General features: G+C 46.5%; 1 protein-coding gene across 2 annotated transcripts in view; it reads left to right on the top strand.

Moving 5' to 3' along the window:
- NUP205 (nucleoporin 205) overlaps window positions 1–22,606 on the top strand; it is a 273,168-nt gene that overhangs the window by 45,940 nt on the left and 204,622 nt on the right. For both annotated transcript variants that reach the window (XM_068118821.2, XM_068118813.2), the window contains exon 11: window positions 3,635–3,785. In XM_068118821.2, the coding sequence (XP_067974922.2) occupies window positions 3,635–3,785 (151 nt within the window). The remainder of the gene's footprint in view (window positions 1–3,634; window positions 3,786–22,606) is intronic.

The raw sequence follows: 22,606 nt of genomic DNA on the forward strand, positions 1-22,606 counted from the left end.
GCATGTGGAAAAAGTAAGTACACCCTTGACTCTAATAGGTCGTATTGCCCCCTTTGGCAGCAACAACCTCAAGTAGGCGTTTCTTATAACTGTCTACCAGTCTCTGACATCGACTGGGAGAAATTTTTGCCCACTCCTCCATGCAGAATTGTTTCAGCTGTGCGATGTTTGAGGGATTTCTTGCATGCACAGCTCGTTTCAAATCCTCCCACAACATCTCGATGGGATTTAGATCCGGGCTTTGACTTGGCCTTTCCAGAACCCTCCATTTCTTTCTTTTCAGCCATTCCTTGGTGGATTTACTGGTAAGTTTAGGGTCATTGTCATGTTGCAAGGTCCACCTTCGGTTGAGCTTCAACTTTCTGACAGTTGGCCTCACTTTATCCTCAAGCACCCTCTGGTACAATGAAGAATTAATAGTGGATTCTTTGATGGTGAGCTGCCCAGGCCCTGATGCAGCAATGCTGCCCCAAACCATAATATTTCCACCCACCATGCTTTACAGTTGGTATCAGGTTCTTGTGGTCAAATGCTGTCTTTGGTTTTCGCCAAAAATGTCTTCTGGCACTGTGGCCAAATAGCTCTACCTTTGACTCATCTCTCCAGAGCACATTGTGCCAGAAGTGCTGGTCTTTGCCTTGGTGATCATTGCCAAACTTTCGTCTTGCCCTGATGTTCTTTCTGGACAGCAAAGGTTTCGTCCTGGCACATCTCCCATGTAGATCAAATTTGTGCAGCCTCTTTCTAATGGTAGACTCGTGCACTTTGACATCAACAGCGGCAAGAGCTACCTGTAGGTCACGTGATGACATTCTGGGTTCTTAGAGACTTCTTTCAGCATCTTGCGGTCTGCTCTCGGGCTGAACTTGCTGGGGCGTCCTGGCCTGAACAAGTTGGCAGTTGTTTGGAATCTTCTCCACTTATGGATGATCTTCCGACAGTCGAATGATTGATTTCAAATTGTTTGGAGATCTTTTTAAATCCCTTCCCAGGCCCGTAGGCATCTATAACCTTCTTTCTGAAGGCATCAGAGAGCTCTTTTGATCTAGGCATGGTGACGCCGCACACTTCAACAACAAATAGCAAACCAACTAATGTCTGAGGTTTAAATGAGACAGGTTCCTCCCAAGATCCTCTCTAACGATGTTCTAATTATTTGCACCTGAGCTGGTGCACCTGATTCTAATTTTAGGTATTTGAAGTAGTGATAAATGTCGGGGTGTACTTACTTTTCCACATGCGGAAATTTGCATTTCTGTTTATTTAAATTATACAATGGACTATAAATGTAAATGTTTCATGATATTTGTTTTATTATATCACCTTTATCTATCAATATTGTTGAAATGAAGATCAAATAGCTGCATGTTGAAAATTTGTTGAAAAAGTCAAAAACTCTGCATGGGGTGTACTTACTTTTTCACGAGACTGTTTCCACATGCACACACTCATATACAGTGCATTCAGAAAGTATTCAGACCCCTTCAGTTTTTCACATCTGATGCTGCAGCCTCATGCTGAAATCGTTTAAATTCATTTTTTCTCTCATCAATCTACACGCAATACCCCATAATGATGAAGAGAAAACAGGATTTTAGAAAGTTTGGCAAATTTATCAAAAAGAAAAAACTGAAATATCACATTGACATAAGTATTCATACCCGATGCTATGTCACTTGAAATTTAGCTCAGGTGCCTCCCATTTCTCTTGATCATCTTTGAGATGTTTCCACACCTTGATTGGAGTCCACCTGTGGTAAATTCAATTGATTGGACATGATTTGGAAAGGCACACACCTGTCTATATAAGGTCTCACAGCTGACAATGCATATCAGAGCAAAAACCAAGCCATGAGGTCCAAGGAACTGCCTGCAGAGCTCAGAGACAGGATTGTGTCGAGGCACAGATCTGGGGAAGCCTATAAAAAAATCTCTGCTGCATTGAAGGTTCCCAAGAGCACAGTGGCCTCCATAATTCTTAAATGGAAGAAGTTTGGAATAACCAGGACTCTTCCTCGAGCTGGCCGCCCGGCCAGACTGAGCAATCGGGGGAGAAGGGCCTTGGTAAGAGAGGTGACCAAGAACCCGATGGTCACTCTGGCTGAGCTCCAGAGATCCTGTGTGGAGATGGGAGAAACCACCAGAAGGACAACCATCACTGCAACACTCCACCGATCTGGGCTATATGACAGAGTGGCCAGATGGAAGCCAAACAGTTCAATCTTGGTTTCATCAGACCACAGAATCTTGTTTCTCACAGTCTGAGAGTTCTTTAGGTGCTTTTTTGCAAACTCCAAGCCGGCTTTCATGTGTCTTTCACTGAGGAGAGGCCTCCGTCTGGCCACTCTATCATAAAGCCCAGGTCGGTGGAGTGTTGCAGTGATGGTTGTCCTTCTGGAAGTTTCTCCCATTTCCACACAGGATCTCTGTAGCGCAGCCAGAGTGACCATCGGGTTCTTGGTCACCTCTATTACCAAGGCCCTTCTCCCCCGATTGCTCAGTTTGGCCGGGCGGCCAGCTCTAGGAAGAGTCCTGGTTGTTCCAAACTTCTTCCATTTAAGAATTATGGAGGCCACTGTGCTCTTGGGAACCTTCAATGCAGCAGAGATTTTTTTGTAGGCTTCCCCAGATCTGTGCCTCGACACAATCCCGTCTCTGAGCTCTGCAGTCAGTTCCTTCGACCTCATGTCTTGGTTTTTGCTCTGATATGCATTGTCAGCTGTGAGACCTTATATAGACAGGTGTTTGCCTTTCCAAATCATGTCCAATCAATTGTATTTACCACAGGTGGACTCCAATCAAGGTGTAGAAACATCTCAAAGATGATCAAGAGAAATGGGAGGCACCTGAGCTAAATTTCAAGTGTCATAGCAAAGGGTATGAATACTTACGTGAATGTGATATTTGAGTTTTTTTATATTTAATAAATTTGCAAAACTTTCTAAAATCCTGTTTTCTTTTTGTCATTATGGGGTATTGAGTGTAGATTGAGGAGGGGAAAAAAACAGAATTTAAACGATTGCAGCATAAGGCTGCAACATAACAAAATGTGAAAAAAGTGAAGGGGGTCTGACTACTTTCTGAATTCACTGCACGTGCGCGCACACACACACACACACACACACACACACACACACACACACACACACACACACACACACACACACACACACACACACACACCTTTCCACCTTTTGAAGCCCGCATTTGGAGATAACAATGAATGAAACACATATACGTACACACATACCCGTACACACCCTAGAACCCCAAGACCTGCTTTGCACATTGCAATATCTTCGTTTGGTGGGCCACCTTTTATAGGAAGTTATGAATCTACTGAACACACCTCCTTGCATGTATACATTCAATCCGTGTTTGCAGTGATAAATTTGGCATAAAATTTTAGGTGAACGTTTTATAAACGTAACACTTGACTTTTCAATCCTTTCACACCACTTATTACTATTTGTCAGATGAAATACAAGTGGATAGGGGATTTTGGTTCCAGTTGTGACGTTTTGTTATTGGCACCCTGTTTGCTCATTGAATATGAATGTGTACATACTACAAACTCTGTCAACCTATCCAGCTAGATTTTCAACTTTAATTCCTTGGCGCTCTCATTTGACAGGTATCGCTCTCAAAATTTGTACGGCAGACAGGCGACCTGCTTCCACCTTCACTTTACCTTCCTTATCTCTGCATGCTGAGGGGCTTGGCAAATGGATCAAAGTGTGCACACTACTGTTTTAACCTTCTTAAAACAAATGGCACTGGTATTGGTGAGTTTATTACAGGGTGTATATATGTGTATGTATATATATATGTATATAAAATACAACAACAACATGCATTTTAAGGCCATTTTCCCTGCTGGAGTGGGGGGTTAGCTTTGTGGTCCCCATGACAAAATCTTCTCCATTTTGTCCTATTTTCTGCATCTCCCCTTGTTAACCCCCTTGCCCGCATTTCTTCTTCCACCATCTTTAGCCAAGTCTTTCTCGGTATTCCCCGTCCTCTACTTCCTTCTACATTCATTTCCATCACTCTTCTCAACCAGTCACTTTCATCCTTCCTCAACACATGACCAAACCATCTCAACCTGTTCCTCTTCACAGCATCAATCACAGGCTCTATTCCCATCAACTTTCGCAATTCATAATTTGATCTTCCTCTCTCTCAACGATACTCCACACATCCACTGAACCATTCGCATTTCCACCCTTTCCATCCTTCGTTGCTGCTCTACGTTCATTACCCATGTCTCGCTCCCATAAATCATAACACTTCTCATACAGGTAGCATACACCTTTCCCTTCAGCTTCAACGACACTCCCCTCCTCATCAGCACGCCACTCAGTTCCCGAAACTTCTTCCATGCACATCTCACTCGAGCAACCGTTGCTGAGTCTGATCCACCTTCTCCATTCAGCATGTCTACGAGGTAACAAAATGTTTTCACACCTTCCAGCTTCACGCCGTCTCCAAGATCCAACTCAACATTTCCTCCATCTGCAGCTCCCTTTGTGCACACCTCACATTTGAATGCAGCTGCCACACTGGTTAATGACACTCTCAGACCACTACATTTTTGATGAACCCACTCAGCGCACATTGTACATTGAATGGAGTTCACTCCGACACCCTTCCTGCACACAGCACATGGCCACTTCCCAGTTCTTTCCACCTCACCACATGCTTTACCACTTGCCATTACTTTCGTCTTCCCAATATTCACCTTCAGACCTTTTGTCTCCATACATTCCTTCCACTTGTTCTTTTCCTTCAGTCCATCCATACTTTCCGCAATCAACACCAGATCATCTGCATTCAACAACTCCCACGGTAAACCTCCTTTACGTTCTGAGCCAGAACCTCCATCACAGCTACAAATAGTTGTGGACTTAGTACCCGACCCCTGATCCACTCCCACCTTCACCTCAAACTCACCACTGTTTCCGTCCTTCGTCCTTTCAGCTGTGCGCGCTCTTTTGTACATTGCCATCACGACTCTGATCAACCATTCCTCCACTTCTAACTTCGTCAATGCCCATGTCACTACTTCGCGTGGAACCTGTCGAATGCTTTCTCCAGAACAACAAACCCCTGAAACAACTTCTTCCTCTTCTCCATGTACTTCTCCTACAACTGCCTTGCAATAAAAAGCGTGTTTGTCGTTCTTCTTCCTGGCATAAATCCAAACTGCATTTCGTCAATCTTCACTTTCTTTCTTATCCTCCTCTCCAACACCCTTTCCAATACCTTCATTCCATGCTCCAATAACTTTATCGCTCGATCCGAGCCACAGTCCAGAGGGTCGCCTTTCCCCTTGTATAGAGGGACGAGGGTACTCAGTTCCCAAGCCACTGGAATGCGGCCTTCTTTCACCACCAGATTACAGATCTCTGTCATTCTCTTCACACCCCAACTTCCTGCTGCCTTCAACACATCTCCCACAACTCCCATCGGCCCTCCCGCTTTTCTACTCTTCATTGCTTTTATCGCTTCCTCAACTTCCTTCTCAGTTATCTTCTCTGCCGGTCCTAAAACTGGGTTACTCTCTATGTTGCCATCCCATTCATTCTCTGCATTCAACAGCATTTCCATATATCTCTTCCATCTTCCTTTAATTCCATCTGGGTCCACAACGATTTGTCCCACTTCATCCTTCAGGCAACTCACCCCCATCACATCACATCTCTCTTTCGCTATCTGCTTTGCAATCCTGAATACCGCTCTAAATAGGATATGCAATCCTATTATATATATATATATATATATATATATATATATATATATATATATATATATATTGTTACAGATCGCGGATTAAGATGTTATTTACCGAGCGGTGGTATTGCCGCGACCGTTACAGGATCCCTGACTCACCCGATTCACCCAGAACTTTGGCCGTATCGCACCGCAGCTGCTCAATGAGGGAAAAGACAAAAACGACGAATGCAAGAGGAAAAGGAATAAAACGAGAAGACGGACAGAAGAGTAATTGGATTTATTGTACACACACAAGCAAAAAGGAGCAATCAAGGTTTATTTACAACACATAAGACGCAGGTGACACAGTGCAAATTTTAGCTTACCTACAGACTTAATTAAATACCCAGGGACAGAACAAACAAAACAAACTCACGTACACAAGAAGGGTGGAAAGGCAGGAGGTGGATGGCTGGAGGGAGAGGGAGGTCCAAGGGGGTCCTGCAGCTCAACCGGCGCGTTTAGCAGCCGCCGTTCCTTTTCGGCCCTGCTCCAAACCGCCGTTCAGGCCCCCAAGTGGCTGTTGGGTGTTGTTGCTGCTGCGGCCTCCGCTCGCTTTGCCAGGCCTTGTCCGACTCGTCTGGTCCAACCCTCAACTCTTTCTTGGTCCCTCACTCTTTACCACCGACTCCTCACCACAACCAACGCAACCAACTGACCACCGACTCCACTGACTGACTCCTCCGACTCTCCCCTGGCAACCGACTCAGACCAACTCTGCAACCAACTCACGACTCACTTCCGTGCGCGCCCTTTTATAGCGCCTCCAGCGATTAAGCCGCCGGCGTTTTGGACACGCCCATCGGGGTGCTCACCTCGGCCCTGGTTGGTCGCGCGACCCTCGGGCTCCGCCCTCGATGACGACGGGCGGGTACGCCCCTCCTCCCCTCTATGACGAGGTGGAGACACGCCTTTCTTCCCCGACTCGAGCCTCGTGGTCAATGGCGGTTATTGGAGGGGAGGTTATTGGGAATCGAGGGCTCAGCAATGACGAGAGGGGATGTAATATGGGCAAGCGAGGCTCGGCAATGACGAAAGGGGATGTGAAGGAAATGGGGATTTTGGGGATGGGAATGAAAGGGGATCTATTCTCTTTCACTGGTGCAATGGAGTACTTCAATTAATGGGAGACACAGCCTTACCCTAGAACACAGAATAAGAGATAACTATCAACAGGGGTATTCTATTACTTGGCTGACGTGTATGCTTGTGGACTAATTATGGGATGCCCTTTCACCTTTACACAGCTCCGGAGGTAGGGGGGCGCAGAATAAACAATAATAATAATCATACAGCACACAATCAAAAAAATACAGTCCTCATCTCCGCAACAATATATATATATATATATATCTATCTATATATATATACTGTCATCCCTCGCTATATCGCGCTTCACTTTTCGCGACTTCGGTACATCGCTGGTTTTTCTCGCTAGTATATGTAAAATAATATATCGGATTTTTCATTATATCGTGGGATTCTGTGGCCTATAGGTATTTTAATTTTTTTAGATTTTAATTATTTTTGCGGTAAAATAAGCATTTTCTAGCCTAAAAAATTAATAATAATATAAATAAAAATATAACACTAATTAAAACCTATATTAAAAGAATATTACAGTAAATCGAAATAAAATACGCATTATAAATGAGTAGACAAAGAATCGCGCGTATGGAAAACCAAGCTTGGGTTGCTTGCGCTAGTTTGCCCAGATGATTTCGTTATAGGGGGTTATAAGCCTGAACAAGTTTTTAATATGGATGAGACAGCCTTATTTTGGAAACGGATGCCGTCTCGCACTTTCATCATGATCGAGGAAGCCAGAGCCCCTGGATTTAAGGCCCACAAAGATCGGGTGACTTTAGTAATGTGTGGGAATGCTGCGGGCTTTATGATAAAGCCTGGTCTTATTTATAAGTCCAAAAACCCAAGGGTCCTCAAAAACAAAAATAAGAACCTGCTGCCAGTGTATTGGATGCACAACCAGAAGTCCTGGATTACGAAACTCCTCACATCGGATTGGTTCCACCAGTGCTTCATTCCCGAGGTCAAGCTTTATCTCACAGAAAAAGGACTCGAGTTCAAAGTGCTGTTGCTCATGGATAATGCAGGAGGTCACGCGCTCGACCTGTCGTATGATGGCGTACAAATAGAGTTCTTACCGCCAAACACCACATCGCTGATACAGCCCATGGATCGAGGCGCCATTCGTGCATTTAAGGCACTTTATACATGAAACACCCTGCAGCACCTGGTCGAGGCTATGGACTCGGACGAAAACTTCTCGCTGAAGGCGTACTGGCGTGAGTACACCATTGCAACGTGTCTGCAAAATATTCAGATGGCCATAAAGGAGATGAAGACAGAAACTTTGAATGCCTGCTGGAAAAAATTGTGGCCAGAAGTAGTCCACGATTATGTGTACAAGGGTTTCTCTCCTGACGAAGTCCACCACTCTGCAGTAGATAAGGCAGTGAAGCTGGCAAAATTACTAGGAGGAGATGGCTTCAACGATATGACTCCCGATGACGTTGAGGAGCTCCTCGAGACCCACTCAGATCCGTTAACGGACGAAGACCTGGCGGAGATGACGAAGTCAGCAAGTGAGGAAGAAGAAGAGGAAGAAGAGGGTCCAGGGGATGAAGAAGAAGGCCTATCACTGGAACGCCTCGCAACCCTAGTGAGAATGGCAAAATAACTTAAGGAAAGGGCTGAAGAATGGGACCCCCAGATGATTCGTTCGTTGAAGTTCAGAAATGTAATCGACGGAGGCATTGAAGTCTATAAAAACCTCCTCGCCCAGAAGAAAAGGCAGCGCCAGCAACTGCCCATCACTATGTTCCTCACCCGAAAAAAGAAAGAAGACACGCCTACGTCTTCAGCACGAAAATAAGTTCCGGACGACGACGAAGATACTGCACCACCTGACAAGGCGCCTGCTGAAGTGGCACCTTCAGAAGAGCTGCAATGCTCTTCTTTGCTGTGCAGTACAGTAAAAACTATTATTGATATACTTACCCAGTATCTATTACAGTATTTTCAAATGTACTGTACAGCTATATATACACATACAAATATTTTTCTAATACGTAAGGATGGGTCTCAAAAGTGTGTTTAAGAGTGTAGAAAGGGTTTATAAGAGCGTGGGAAAGGTTTATAAGAGTATGGGGAGGGTTTTTAAAGGCTTAAAATATATAAAAATAATAAAATAAATATATGGTTTCTACTTCGCGGATTTTCACCTGTCACGGGGGGTTCTGGAACGTAACCCCCGTGATAAACGAGGGATGACTATATATGTAAAATCATATGGAGTAAATGCTGTGTATGGAAAGGTAGGGTAAAACATTCATTCTTTCTCATCATCTTACCAAGCTCATGCAGTGAAAACTGGCCATTACTGTAAAGGCCTGCATCAAATCGTTAAACTCTATTTTGGAATTGGTTAGTATCAAATACTTTTTCAAAATGTGGCATTGATTGGATTTTTAAACGTGGATTACTTAATCAAATGGTTCTCAAGGACCTCATAAAGTTACTTGTGGGTTGGAAATCATGAATAGATTGATGGAAGGTTGTGTTTGACAAGTTAAAGTACATGTTGAGAGTCAATTTTTGTAGCATTGAAAGATGTACTTAATTCAGCATGGTTTTTTAAAACTTTGGGCCTGACACATTTCTTTTCTTTTGCATCGCCACTCCATGGCATCCCACCTGATTGACTAGGTACGATGAAATTTGGCCCAGAAAACCAGCCCAATCAACCTGCTTTGGTTTGTGCAGGATTAGGAATCACCATGACATCATTGCTGAAGCATGCATTAGAAGTATGCGTGTGTGTATGCGTATGCATGTATGTACTCTACATGGGCAAAAGTATGCGGACACCCCTTCTAATGCTTCATCGCGTTGTTCGGACTATTCATTGATGCCCTTTCACAATTGCAGTTATGTTGCCCGGCCACTCAACGATTGATCACTGAGGCAGTCGTTATTGAATTTGTTGCTGCCTTTACAAGATGTCCGTAATTTTTGCACAAATCGCACTAAAATGCTAGAGGTACATGCAAGCCAAAAAAAGTATAACGATTTGTATGTTGAAGTAGAAATTTGTGGAAGTTGTGTTTTAACACTAACTTGGGTAAAATTAAGATATAAACTCAAGCCCAAGGGTAAAAAGTACATTTATGTATTGCAGTGAAAATACTTTTTTTTTTTTTCTTTTTTTTTTTTTTGTATACAAGATCGAGGCTCGTGAAAGAGCGAACATTAATCACACAGAAAGACAAACAGACACATAAAACAAATAACATCGGGAGCGGTAGACAAGATGGGGAGAGAGGGGGAAGGACACAAACACAGCATTTGAGAGCAGGGACCGAGAGACATGGAGACATCGAGAGATCTGTGGGAGGGAGAGGGCTTTGGGGGGGAGGCATGTGAAGGGGGGGGGAGGCATGTGAAGGGGGGGAGGCATGTGAAGGGGGGGGGGGGGTGGGAGAGGTATAAACATATGGACACTGCCAGGATTTCCAGGAAATAAGTTGGAATTTCAAACAAGGTGGATCTGGGGTGAATTAGTGGGGGTAGAAAAGATCAAGGTTATGGATGGGGGAAGATAAGAGATGGTGGTGAACAGCTGTTTTAAAGACCTGGAGGGAGGAGAGGAATTGAAGGGAGTGTGGGAGTTTGTTCCACAGGCGGGAGAAAAGAGGAATGAAAGAGTGAAGGTGAGCAGAGAGCCGAGATTTCGGCAGTTTAACCATCAGAGGGTTGCTGGCAGATCTTGTGCGACCTGTAGGAATATTTGGGGGACAGAGCACAGAGAGAGCTGGGGGAGCAAGGCCGGAGAGGAGTCGCTAGAAGACAGAAAGACCACCTACCTGCCTGCGGTGAGTGAGTGAAAGGCCCTCAGAGATAGCTTCATCGCGGGAGATTCCAATGATTTTGAAAGCTTTGGATTCAACAGCGTGAAGCCGAGCCAGGTGTGAGGCAGGAGCACCAGCCCATAGGGGAGAACAGTATTCCATTGAGCTGCGGATGAAAGCCTTGTAAGTGGTGAGGAGCTCAGGTGTGCCAAGGAAGGACTTCGCACGACGGAGGATGCCCAGTCGGCGACTGGCTTTGGAGGCCAGCTTGGAAATGTGGTTTTCCCAAGAAAGATCATGGCAGATAGTGAGACCCAAAAGCTTGAGTGACAGAACTTCTTGGAGAGGATTGTTGAGAAAGTAGATGGGAGGGTTGTCCAGTCGATCTTTTCGGAGAGACATAGTAAGAGAGTGAGATTTGGCAGGATTGAAAGACATGTTCCACTTGTTTGACCAGTCTGTGATTTTGTCCAGGTCTTCAGAGAGTGAGGAGGCTGCAGACTGCCGATCTGAGGGAAGAGGAATGGAGCGGCAGAGAGTGGAGTCATCAGCAAAGAGATAGAGAGGATTTTCCAGAGAGTCAGAGAGATCATTGATAAAGACCAGAAAAAGCACAGGGCCCAGCACACTTCCTTGGGGAACTCCAGCCTGAACAGGAAGGGGAGATGAGAGAAATCCATTCAGGGCCACACGTTGACTACGACCAGAGAGGAAGTCCACAAGCCATGCATGGAGATTTCCATGGATACCATAGGAGGAGAGTTTGGTGAGCAGAGCTGGGTGCCAGACCGTATCAAAGGCCCTTGATATGTCAAGGGAGACAGCTCTGATTTCCTGTTTGGCATTGAGGACCTCCATCCATTGTTGAGACAGCAGAAGCAGCATGTCCAGAGTAGAGTGACCTGGTCTGAAACCAAATTGATGATCAGAGATCAAGCCATTGGAGAAGAGGAAAGATTTCCTGATGGCCTCCAAAGATGGCCTCCAAAGCCAGTCGCCGACTGGGCATCCTCCGTCGTGCGAAGTCCTTCCTCGGCACACCTGAGCTCCTCACCACATACAAGGCTTTCATCCGCAGCTCAATGGAATACTGTTCTCCCCTATGGGCCGGTGCTCCTGCCTCACACCTAGCTCGGCTTCACGCTGTTGAAACCAAAGCTTTCAGAATTATTGGAATCTCCCGCGATGAAGCTATCTCTGAGGGCCTTTCACTCACTCACCGCAGGCAGGTAGGTGGTCTTTCTGTCTTCTACCGACTCCTCTCCGGCCTTGCACCCCCAGCTCTCTCTGTGCTCTGTCCCCCAAATATTCCTACAGGTCGCACAAGATCTGCCAGCAACCCTCTGATGGTTAAACTGCCGAAATCTCGGCTCTCCGCTCACCTTCACTCTTTCATTCCTCTTTTCTCCCGCCTCTGGAACAAACTCCCTCACTCCCTTCAATCCCACTCCTCCCTCCAGGTCTTTAAAACAGCTGTTCACCACCATCTCTTATCTTCCCCCATCCAAAACCTTGATCTTTTCTACCCCCGCTAATTCACCCCAGATCCACCTTGTTTGAAATTCCAACTTCTTTCCTGGAAGTCCTGGCAGTGTCCATATGTTTTATACCTCTCCCACTGCCCCCTTCCCACGCCCCCCCCCCAAAGCCCTCGCCCTCTCTCAGATCTCTCGATGTCTCCATGTCTCTCGGTCCCTGCTCTCAAATGTTGTGTTTGTGTCCTTCCCCCTCTCTCCCCATCTTGTCTACCTCTCCCTATGTTATATGTTTTATGTGTCGGTTTGTCTTTCTGTGTGATTAATGTTCGCTCTTTCACGAGCCTCGATATTGTATACAAAAAAAAAAAAAAAAAAAAAAAAAAAAAATTTCATATCCGAAGCAATGATGGATTCCATGACTTTGCTGATAATTGGGAGCAGGCTGATTGGTCTGTAGTTGCAAGGATCTGTTTTTGCACCTTTTTTGTGTAAAGCGGTAATGTTAGCTGATTTCCAGGATGCTGGCAGATGACCTTGAGCAAAAGATAGGGTGAAAAGAACAGAGAGAGGGTGAGATAGAGCGGCAGAGCAGGATTTTAAGACCCGTGGGCTGATGCCGTCTGGTCCAGTTGCAGAATCAGAGTCGAGGTTTGACAAAAACTCCTCCACCTTGTCAGGAGAGAAGGACACAGAGTCCAGGAGCAGTTGGGTTCGACTGGGAAAGGTGGGAACAGAGAGAGATGGGTTTGGGACTAAGGATTTCGAGGCGAACACAGAGTTGAGGCATTCGGCTTTGTCACGTGCGATGTCAACTGTGTGGCCATTTGAGGTAAGGGAGGGGATGGAGGGGGAACAAACACCAGAAACGGATTTGACCAGACGCCACCAGGATTTGGAGGAAGGAGACAGGTTTGAGAGTTCATTCTTGAGTGAGGAGAGATAGTGCTTCCTGGCACTCCTGAGGGTAGACACACACTTGTTCCGAGCTTGGTGGAAGGAACTGAGATTTCCTTCAGTTGGATTAGCCTTCCAAGAGGCAAAGGCAAGTTGTTTCAGGGCAACTGCCTCACCACAAGATTCAGTGTACCATGGACGGGAGGAAGGGTAAGACAATTGAAGGCGAGATGGGATAAATCTGTGCATGAGAGAGATCAGTTTGCTTTGGAAGAATTCCCAGGAAGAATTGATGTCAGAGGCAGTGGAGATGGGAGACCAATCCAGACGATTGATGGCTGCTTGAAGACCGTCCCAGTCGGCCTGAGTGAAATGCCAGACTCGTCGACGCTGAGGAGGCTCTCTGAGAATGGCCAGAGAGATGTCCACTTTGACAAGCACATGATCAGAAGAACCGATTGGAGCAGAAGAAGAGCAGCAGACATTAGCAGGGAAGTTTGTCATAACCAAGTCTAGAAGAGAAGATACTCCATTGGCTGAGATCCGGGTCGGGAAATTGACAGATTGTGTCAATCCCAGTGAGTCACAGAAGTCCTTTGCTGAGGTGCCATGACTAGTGAGAGAGGAACCCACACCCAACCAGGTGGCATGATGACAGTTGAAGTCACCACATATGAGGAAGAGAGAGTTGGGATGAGTGGATAGAAGTTGGTCCATGTTGTCAGACATTGAAATGTAGATGGAGTCATCACTGTTTGGGGGACGGTACAGAACACATATGAACAAAAGGTGGGAGCGGAGAGGAAGCCGTAACCAGAGGTACTCCTGCGGGTGAGGAGGAAAGAGAGCAGTGCAAGGAGAGTGAGGAAGAGAGTTTTTGACAAAGATAGCCACCCCACCACCAGGCCGAGGCTCAGGTCTATCATACCGGAGGAGGGAGTAACCAGGAAGAGATATTAAGGAATCAGAGACATCTTGAAGGAGGAAAGTCTCTGTTAAGCAGATCAAGTCTGGATTGTCAGAAGCAACCTGTATGGAGAGATCAGTCAGGTTTGAGCGAAGGCCCTGGATGTTTGAGGTCCATACCGTTAATGAAGAGAGAGGGGGAGCATCGGGTACAGGACAGGGGAGGGGAGGAGTAGGGTAAGATGAAGGATGAGAGGGGGAGGTAGGGAGAGCAGTTGATAGTGTTTCAGATGTTGCAGAAGAGTTCCAAGAAAGGGAAGGATGAGGAGGATGAAAGGTTTGCTGGTGAAGGGATGCGGCACAGTGAGGGGTTGTTTGAGGGGGGGCAGAGGAAAGTAGAAGGTTTGGGGGGGTGGAGGTATGAGATAGAAGGGAGACGAAGTGGGGAGGAGGCAGCTTGGAGGAGGAGGGGGGAGGAGAGAGAATTGGAGAGGAATGGTATGTGGGGAGAATTGAATGGGAGGGATTGGGGGGGAGTTTTGAAGGGCAGGAGTGAGGGGGGAGTTTAGGAGGGGAGGGGCAAGGGGGGAGTTTTGGAGGGAAGGGGAAAGGGGGGAGATCAGGAGTGGAGGGGCAAGGGGGGGGATTAGGAGGGGAGGGGCAAAGGGGAAGTTTAGGAGGGGAAGGGCAAGGGGGGAGTTCAGGAGTGGAGGGGCAAGGGGGGAGTTTAAGAGTGGAGGGGCAAGGGGGAAGTTTCGGAGTGTAGGTGCAAGGGGGGGGATTTGGATGGGAGGGGCAAGAGGGGAGTTTAGAAAGTGGATGATTAATGAAAGACGAACATTGATAACAAATTGGGTTTGTTGTGATTTTCAAGTTAGCAATCCGGTTCAGGATGATGGAGGAGGGATGGAATGAATGTGAATTTAGACCATGTAGTGAGGGAGACGTATAAGATATTGAATTTCTTTTTTTTGAAGTGGAATGAGTTGGAGAGGAAATTGAGAAAAGCCTTTTAAATAGGAAGAAAAACAGCGTGTTGTAATATACCACTGAATAAAAAACAGAAGGGGAAAGGTTAAACATATTTAAAAATATTTAAACAGAACTATGAACAATCTTATATGCACAAAAATACCAACGGGGGGAGAGCCGAGAGGGACCACCACGAGTCACGTGAACAGGGCAAACGGTGGATGGCAAGGAGATAATGGGGGTGGGGCGAACAGCACACCTGGACAGAAAATACAGGATGAGACAACAGTACACGTGGAGAAAATAAAATAAATGTTTTTGGTTTTTTTTTTTTTTTTTTGGGGGGGGGGGGGGGTGGGGATTTAGAACGTTAGACAGTATTATGTTCGGGGTAGAAGGGAAAAAACCAAGAGCCAAGCAAAACACACTTAAGTTAACAAAACACCGACGGGGGTACAACTACAGTACAAGGCCACACACGAGGAGCAGAACACGATTAATTAAATACGAGTTACAGGAAATTCAAACCAAAACTAACTATAATCAAACAATATCACATGGACGATAAAATAACGAATTGAAATTTGACAATCTATCTGGGGAAATGGGGGAGAAACACGTGGTCGAAGAACGAACGAACGAATAAGAAAGAATAAACGAATGAGCACAGAGAAGGTAATGTCTTTTTTTTTTGTTTTTTTGAGTTGAGATTTACATAAGGAAGTAGGCTTTGGGGTGGAAAGACTGCGAAAACAGAGAACGAAAGTTATTGGATCACAAACGACAGGCGCTGAGAGAAAAACAAAGCCTCAAGGTTGTACAGTGTACACTGTACAGGGCCTCGAGACGACACGAATTAACGCGATTTTCAATACAGGTATGAAAGATTTGCACCGAAAATCTTTGACGGGACAATATATGTACATACACCATAAAAGAAATACAGTTATAACGAAAATACAAATTGGAACAATGACTTAACTTCGATTTCGATGGAGAGCGTGGAGACCTGCGAAAAAACGAACCGTCGCCAGCAAGACCGGAACGGAAGGCCACTTGCAGGGCAATGACGCAAATTCATAAAACTTGTGATGTCTTGGAAAGCAGATTGTACCTCTGAAGGTCAATTTGTTAAATTGGTGATTATTTTGTTTCATTAATGACTCGTTCAGGAAGACAAAACAGAATTTTAAGTATCTCGTGGTAAAAGTCTATGCTTTAGTAAATTGTTCAGTAAGTGGCTTGAAAAAAATCTCCAAGTTGTAGTTCTAGGATACATGATCTTGGCATCTAATATAAGTTTTTTGATGAGGAATTGATTGGCAGGCATCGCTTATGTGATTGGAGGTCATTAAATGAACATAAATGTAGGATGGCTGCCAAAATTCCACAAATATGGTTTTTAGCATAATCATGCAGCCTTCCTCATCTATAATATATATATATATATATATATATATATATATATATATATATATATATATATATATATATATATATATATATATATATATATATATATATATATATACACAGTGGAACCTTGACTTACGAGTTTAATTCGTTCTGTGACCGAGCTCGTTACTCAATTTGCTCGTTTCTCAAATTAAATTTCCCCATTAAAATGCATTGAAATGCTATTAATCCGTTCCAGCCCGCCAAAAACCACACCAATTTTTTTTTAAATATACAGTATATATAAAAATATCTCGCGCTTTATATTTCACCTGTATGCAGCATACAAGTTGGCAGGATGGCCTGGACTGGAGGTACGCACACTTGACTCTAAACTGTCCAGCCTGGGTTTGAATCCCGACCCAGCTATAACCTGTCATGGGTGAATCACAGGCAGGGTGATTCATCAATGTGTGTACCGCTAAACTGGGTGCCCCGTTTGCGTCCCATTAGTTGTTGGATGTTAAGGATCTCACCGTGTCTTCCACAAAGAGAAGGCGAGCTATCGCCGGCACTCTGAACAAGTTGTGGCCTGGCATGCTCTTCTCCTCTGCCGTTATATACGTCCTCCTCGGCATCTTTTTCCAGAAGAGCCCTGTCTCGTCACAGTTGAAGATTTGCTGGGGGATGTATCGTTCGGCTTCTATCAGTTCGGCAAAAGTTATAATAAAATCTTCAGCTGCCTTCACATCCGCCTCACCAAGTCGACAACACGCACACCTCGCTCATGTTTTTCGACGATTGCGTGTTTTATATCCAAGCACATCATCCTCTCTTCCCTTGGCACTCAATTTCTTAGGACCCATGGTTAAAACTAAGAAATTTTCCAAAATAACCAAAATGCGAAAACAAAGCAGCAGCGATATACGGCAGAGATACTTGCACGGCAAGATAACCACGTGACCGGAACCCACCTGGTGGCGGGTAGCGTAAGCTCGTAACTCAGATCTCGGCTCGCATCTCAAAGTAATAAACCGCCCGAGCGACGGCTCGTATCTCGGAAAACTCGTAAGTTGGTGCACTCGTAAGTCAAGGTTCCACTGTACAGTATATATATATTATATAAAGAGATATATATATATATATATATATATATATATATATATATATATATATATATATATATATATATATATATATATATATATATATATATATATATATATATATATATATATATATATATATGTATATATATCTTGATCTAATATATTGTTACGGACCGCGGATAAGATGTTAATTTGCCGAGCGGATGGCGCCGCGGCCCTAACAGTTACCCCGACTAACCCGATTCCTGAACGTTAGCCAAAATCGCGCCACAGATATTCAATATGGAAAAGACAAAGGCGACACGGATGTGAAGAAGAAGAAGAAGACAAAAAGGTTTGAAATGCTACTAAATTTATTCCTACTATTTACACAATCAAAGAAACCAAGGAGCAGGAAGGATAATAAAATAAAGCAGAAAGAGGGACGGACCAGAAAGACACAGTGAAAATACTAGCTTATCTAAACAGGCTTAACTTAACCCAGGACAGAACAAACAAAGACGGACCCACACGGGGAATTGCAGAGTGGATTGGCTGGAAGGAGGTGGGTGGCTGCAGGGGGAGGAAGGCACGGAGCTGGCTGGAGCTTGATCCCGCACGGGACGTCGGGCTGGACCTCGACGGCCGCCGATGCCACCGATCCTGTCGTGTGCGCGGGGTAACGGGTCGGAGCTGCTTGGTGGAGCCAACGCTGCTGGTGGGGGGTCTGGCGTGACGGGTTCTCTCTCCCTCTCTCACAAACTCCAGGACTCTCTTCAGGCTTGTCTGTGTTCTGATCTCCTCCCTCCTCCACTCTCTCTGGGGGCGTCTTCCTCGGGTTATATAAGCCCCACCCTTGACCCTTTTGCGGACCTCCCCCAAACGTTCTTTCTCCGCCCTCTAAAGCCAACCCCTCGTTCTGGGTTGGTCGGCAAGGGCTGGTTCACTCCTCCCCTCTATGACGAGGTGGAGACACGCCTTTCTTCCCCGACCTTACCTCGTGGCCATTGGTGGTTTTGGGGCGATTCGAGCTAGCCCCAGCCAAAGGGCAGCAATGGCGAACGAAGAAAACCGCCCAAATGCAGTTGGCAATTGCAGCAAACCTGGCAAACCTGGCACTTTGAAGATGCCATGTCGGAGGGATCTACTTTATTTAATGCAGTGCAATGGAGTGTCAATTAATGGAAGACACAGCCTTGCACTAATACACATAATAAGGATATAACTACTGAACAGGGATATATGGTGTCCTTCGTGTATGTTTTATGGAATTAACTACGGGAACGCCCTTTGACCTTTATACAACAACAAATGCAGGAAGGAGGGTGACATTTTACAACAATTCATTACACAACAATAAAAAAACAACATTCTCATATCCACAACACTGCACCCTCCTCCCCTTAGGCACGTCCCGGGCCTATGAACTTTAGCTTTTAGTGTGGCACGTAGGTGTAGTTCCCTCTACATTTAACCTGACCCTGAGTGCGACAGTTTTAAAACATAGATAAGTATGTTCCGCTGCTCCATTGCACCCTACCTAACAGACTCACGCCCACAGCTAACCGAATTGCGGAATGGTCTTCAAACTAAACATTTACGGTGTGGGCCCATTATTTACAATGACTACTTTATTTACAAAATGCAACCCAGGACCTGTGATCGTTCTTTTTTTTTTGGGGGGGGGGGGGGGGGAGACTCTGCTCTGCATCGACGCACCAGGAAGCACCCAAAACGCACCAAAACACCCTCAAGCACCAATCGGTGCACAGTCATCATAGTTCATAAAAATAAAAACAACAAACCCTTGGTGGTGTCTTGCTCTTCGGCTCCCTCTGCTGGCTAATGCTCTCTTCCAGTTGTCATCTTCTTTGCTGGCGGCCTATTTGCAATAATAAAATGCACTCAACGTGTCCATTTTTATTTATTTATGGCCCACAGGGCCGACTAGTGTGGTTCACCTGTGGGGCATAGGTGCCCTGTGGCCAAGGTCCACCAGCAAGATCTCTGGCATTCAGGGCCGGTTCCAGCAGAGGGGCCATGCCCCAACCCATGGGGTCCATAAGTGGTGCTCAGCCACAGACATGTGGTCCATAAGGTGGTGCATCGATGCAGACAGCTGGTTCTGGGAGTTCCGGGCGCACAATGGCGGACTCCCGCACGCTCCCCTCGGCGCCCAGTGGCGCACAGTCCTCATGTGGGAGACAAGGGGGGAAAAGACAGATGAGCGAGGGGTAAGGTCACAAGGGTACACATCAATAAGGCAATGCAAGGCAAAGTGCGTACGGAGAGCGAAGTGAGAAAGCTCGTCCCTACCGTACGTCACCCCCCCTGTCACCTACTCTACCCTTGCCCTTACCCCATATTTAAAAAATCTACACCTTTACAAATTCGTCACTACTGTCACATCTTCCCCATATTTCCCCTATACCAAATTCGTCACCACAATCCCTCTAACCAAAATTTGCCATCACCCAATTCATCATCAATCCTCATAAGGAGGAAGAGATGGAACATCAGCACAATGTCACACCCACGTCATGATGCGTCTCACATTCCAAACATTTGCATCAAAATAATAAAACATGGCATGGTGTGGAGTAGCGTCACCTCAGGTGAGTGGATGCAGATGGTGTGAGGAGATCTTCATCCTAACTACTTTCTAAATGACTTTAACACACTTTACACTACCCGGGGTCTTTCCCTGCCAATCCATTGGCCAACTTACACTATGGGTTCTAAAAACCAATTCCCATTGACCAAACTGTGGTGCTTCTCAATTTGGGGTCTCACTCCCCCGATGCAACTCCCTGTGCCCTTGCACAATTTCAGGACTGGGGCGTGTAGCTCTCCCAGCAGGCCTACCCACCTGCACACCTCCACCACTGCAGTTGCCACCCGAGCTTACCTTGCTCCTCACCCTAACCTATCTAACTGGGGAAGGCCCCTCCTGGCTCTGTCACCCCTCGGTGCCCTCTGGCACTGGGCTACCCGGGTCCGTCCTCCGGATCCTCGGGCCCCATCCACAACAACTACCGGCTCCCAGAGCCCACCTGCGGCCTCACCTGGCCGACATCCTCACAGTGATGGAGTGCCCATACAACTACACATACTAACAGGCTACACACCCAGCCATTTCCACAACACTAATGCACCCATCCAATCACCATTCTTCCACCACGCACCACAGATGCCAATATCCAACCACAATTTACCTGTACCCTCTACCTAACTCTTACACTACCCTCCCCGGGTATTCGTGATGGGGTCCATCCTCCTTTCCCCCATCCACACCTTCGCACCATCCACTCCACTCCACAGTTTCCAACATACTCACTCCACGACCATCCATTCCAATACTCCATATAATCCAGACCTTTTATTCCATACTACCATACTACCATTCTCCATTCGCCTGTAGTTGCACACCTGTGCAATCACACCTGGTGCCACTTGCACCCTCCTTCTCTTCCTGGACCGTTCGGTCAACACAACTCACATCACTATCACTCACTCAAACACTGCGCCATACACCTCCATGCTCAATACAACTCACAATCACAATCAGTTACTCATACTCTGCTCAATACACTTGAATACACCTCCAACACTCACACGGCAGCATCTGAACTACCTGTTGCCCTGCTACTTAGTGCTCCCCGTCTTCCCTTTAAACTAAGCACATACCACGTCATTATCATCCAAACTAATCTACCTGCGTCCCCACTACAGGTATCATTGTCACTACCTAATCTTACCGTTACCTAAGGTCATTTCTAGGTCCCTATCATTATATCCTAACCCTCCCGGGCTAGTTTTCACTGCCAACCCCCATAACTAGTGCTCCTTTGCCCCCGCTGTGAGAGATGGCAAAGTTGCCATCCCACCACATCGGGCATCTTCCACTATCAATTTTGCTCACCAAATTCCAGCCAATCAAAAATTTTCCAATTACTGCTAATTCTATTCACTTTTCTAAATTTCGGATCAAAAACACTATCATCATCATCACGGTCCACTTTATCCTAGCCTCGGTGCGTCGTCACATCATTAAACTCGGCTTCGCAAAGCCGAGCAATGAATTCGGGTTGTTTGGTCGCCTGCAGTTGGATCCGTCCGGCATTCACGACTCTGGGGAGGAGGCATGCTCGGGCCGAGGTTCCACGCATCATCGCGGCTCGGTACCTTGCGGTCCCGGGCCCGATGACTGAGGCTCACCCGGTCGGAACCCCGTCCCCGCCAGGGGGCACCGTTCCGTTCCTCCCACTCGCCCTTGAACCGGACCGGTCGCCTCGCTCGACAAGGCTTGGACTCGACCGTGCAGGGCGGGGCCAGGCCCGAATCGTGCGCGACGCTCCGAAGCGGGGCGACGCAGCATCGATCCGCACGAGGCTTCGCATCCAACAAAGGGCTCCTCGCACCGAGCGCCCGCTATCCGTCGCCCTAGCTGCTAACCCGGTCAACGTCGATGCCTCACTTGCATACATGACCCGTTTCACACTCTCAAAACCTGGCGTCCCAACGCCTCCAGTGCATCCCACACACTCCGTCCATTCCACCAACGCACTCCCTGTTACACACCACACCTCTCGCGCACACTCGCCGTTCGCACACTCCCTTAACACACCTCGCGCACCGTCTTGCGCACTCTCCCTCGGTACGTACTCAGTACAACTCACGATGGGCGTGCACTCTTGCATCCACCCACTACCGCGCTGAGATGTGCTCCCTCGCACTTGCACCACAACCAACTCAGGTGTGCTTTCTCACACACCCTCGCCGTTCATCCCATACGTGCATCCCCGCACCCGCTCCACCACCAACTCACTCCTCGTGTCACACTCCGTACACCCCGACGTGCATTCTCGCTCGCACTCAGTTTCACTCCCACACTTTATAACACACCCACTCGCCGACGCACACTTTTTCCTCACACGCGTGCCATTTCCACTCACACGGGACCCTTCACCAACGCCCGGGTGCCATATTGACCCCAATCGCGCGACAATTTTCTTCACGCCAAACCCCCTTTTACAAAATCTCCCGGCACCACATGCAGCCCGTCTCACCTTCGGGGTTCTTCTTCCTCCCTGCACCAACACCTGCAAATCTTTATCTATCTATAATTCCAGTAATCTCTGTCTGTCTGTCTGTACGTCTGTACGTTTGTTTGTTTGTCTGTGACCGCTGTTTCTCGACAACCACGGGTCCGATATACTTTTAACTT

This window comes from Myxine glutinosa, chromosome 1 (genome assembly GCF_964187855.1).
Source record: "Myxine glutinosa chromosome 1, kmMyxGlut1.1, whole genome shotgun sequence".
NCBI classification, from domain to species: Eukaryota; Metazoa; Chordata; class Myxini; order Myxiniformes; family Myxinidae; genus Myxine; species Myxine glutinosa.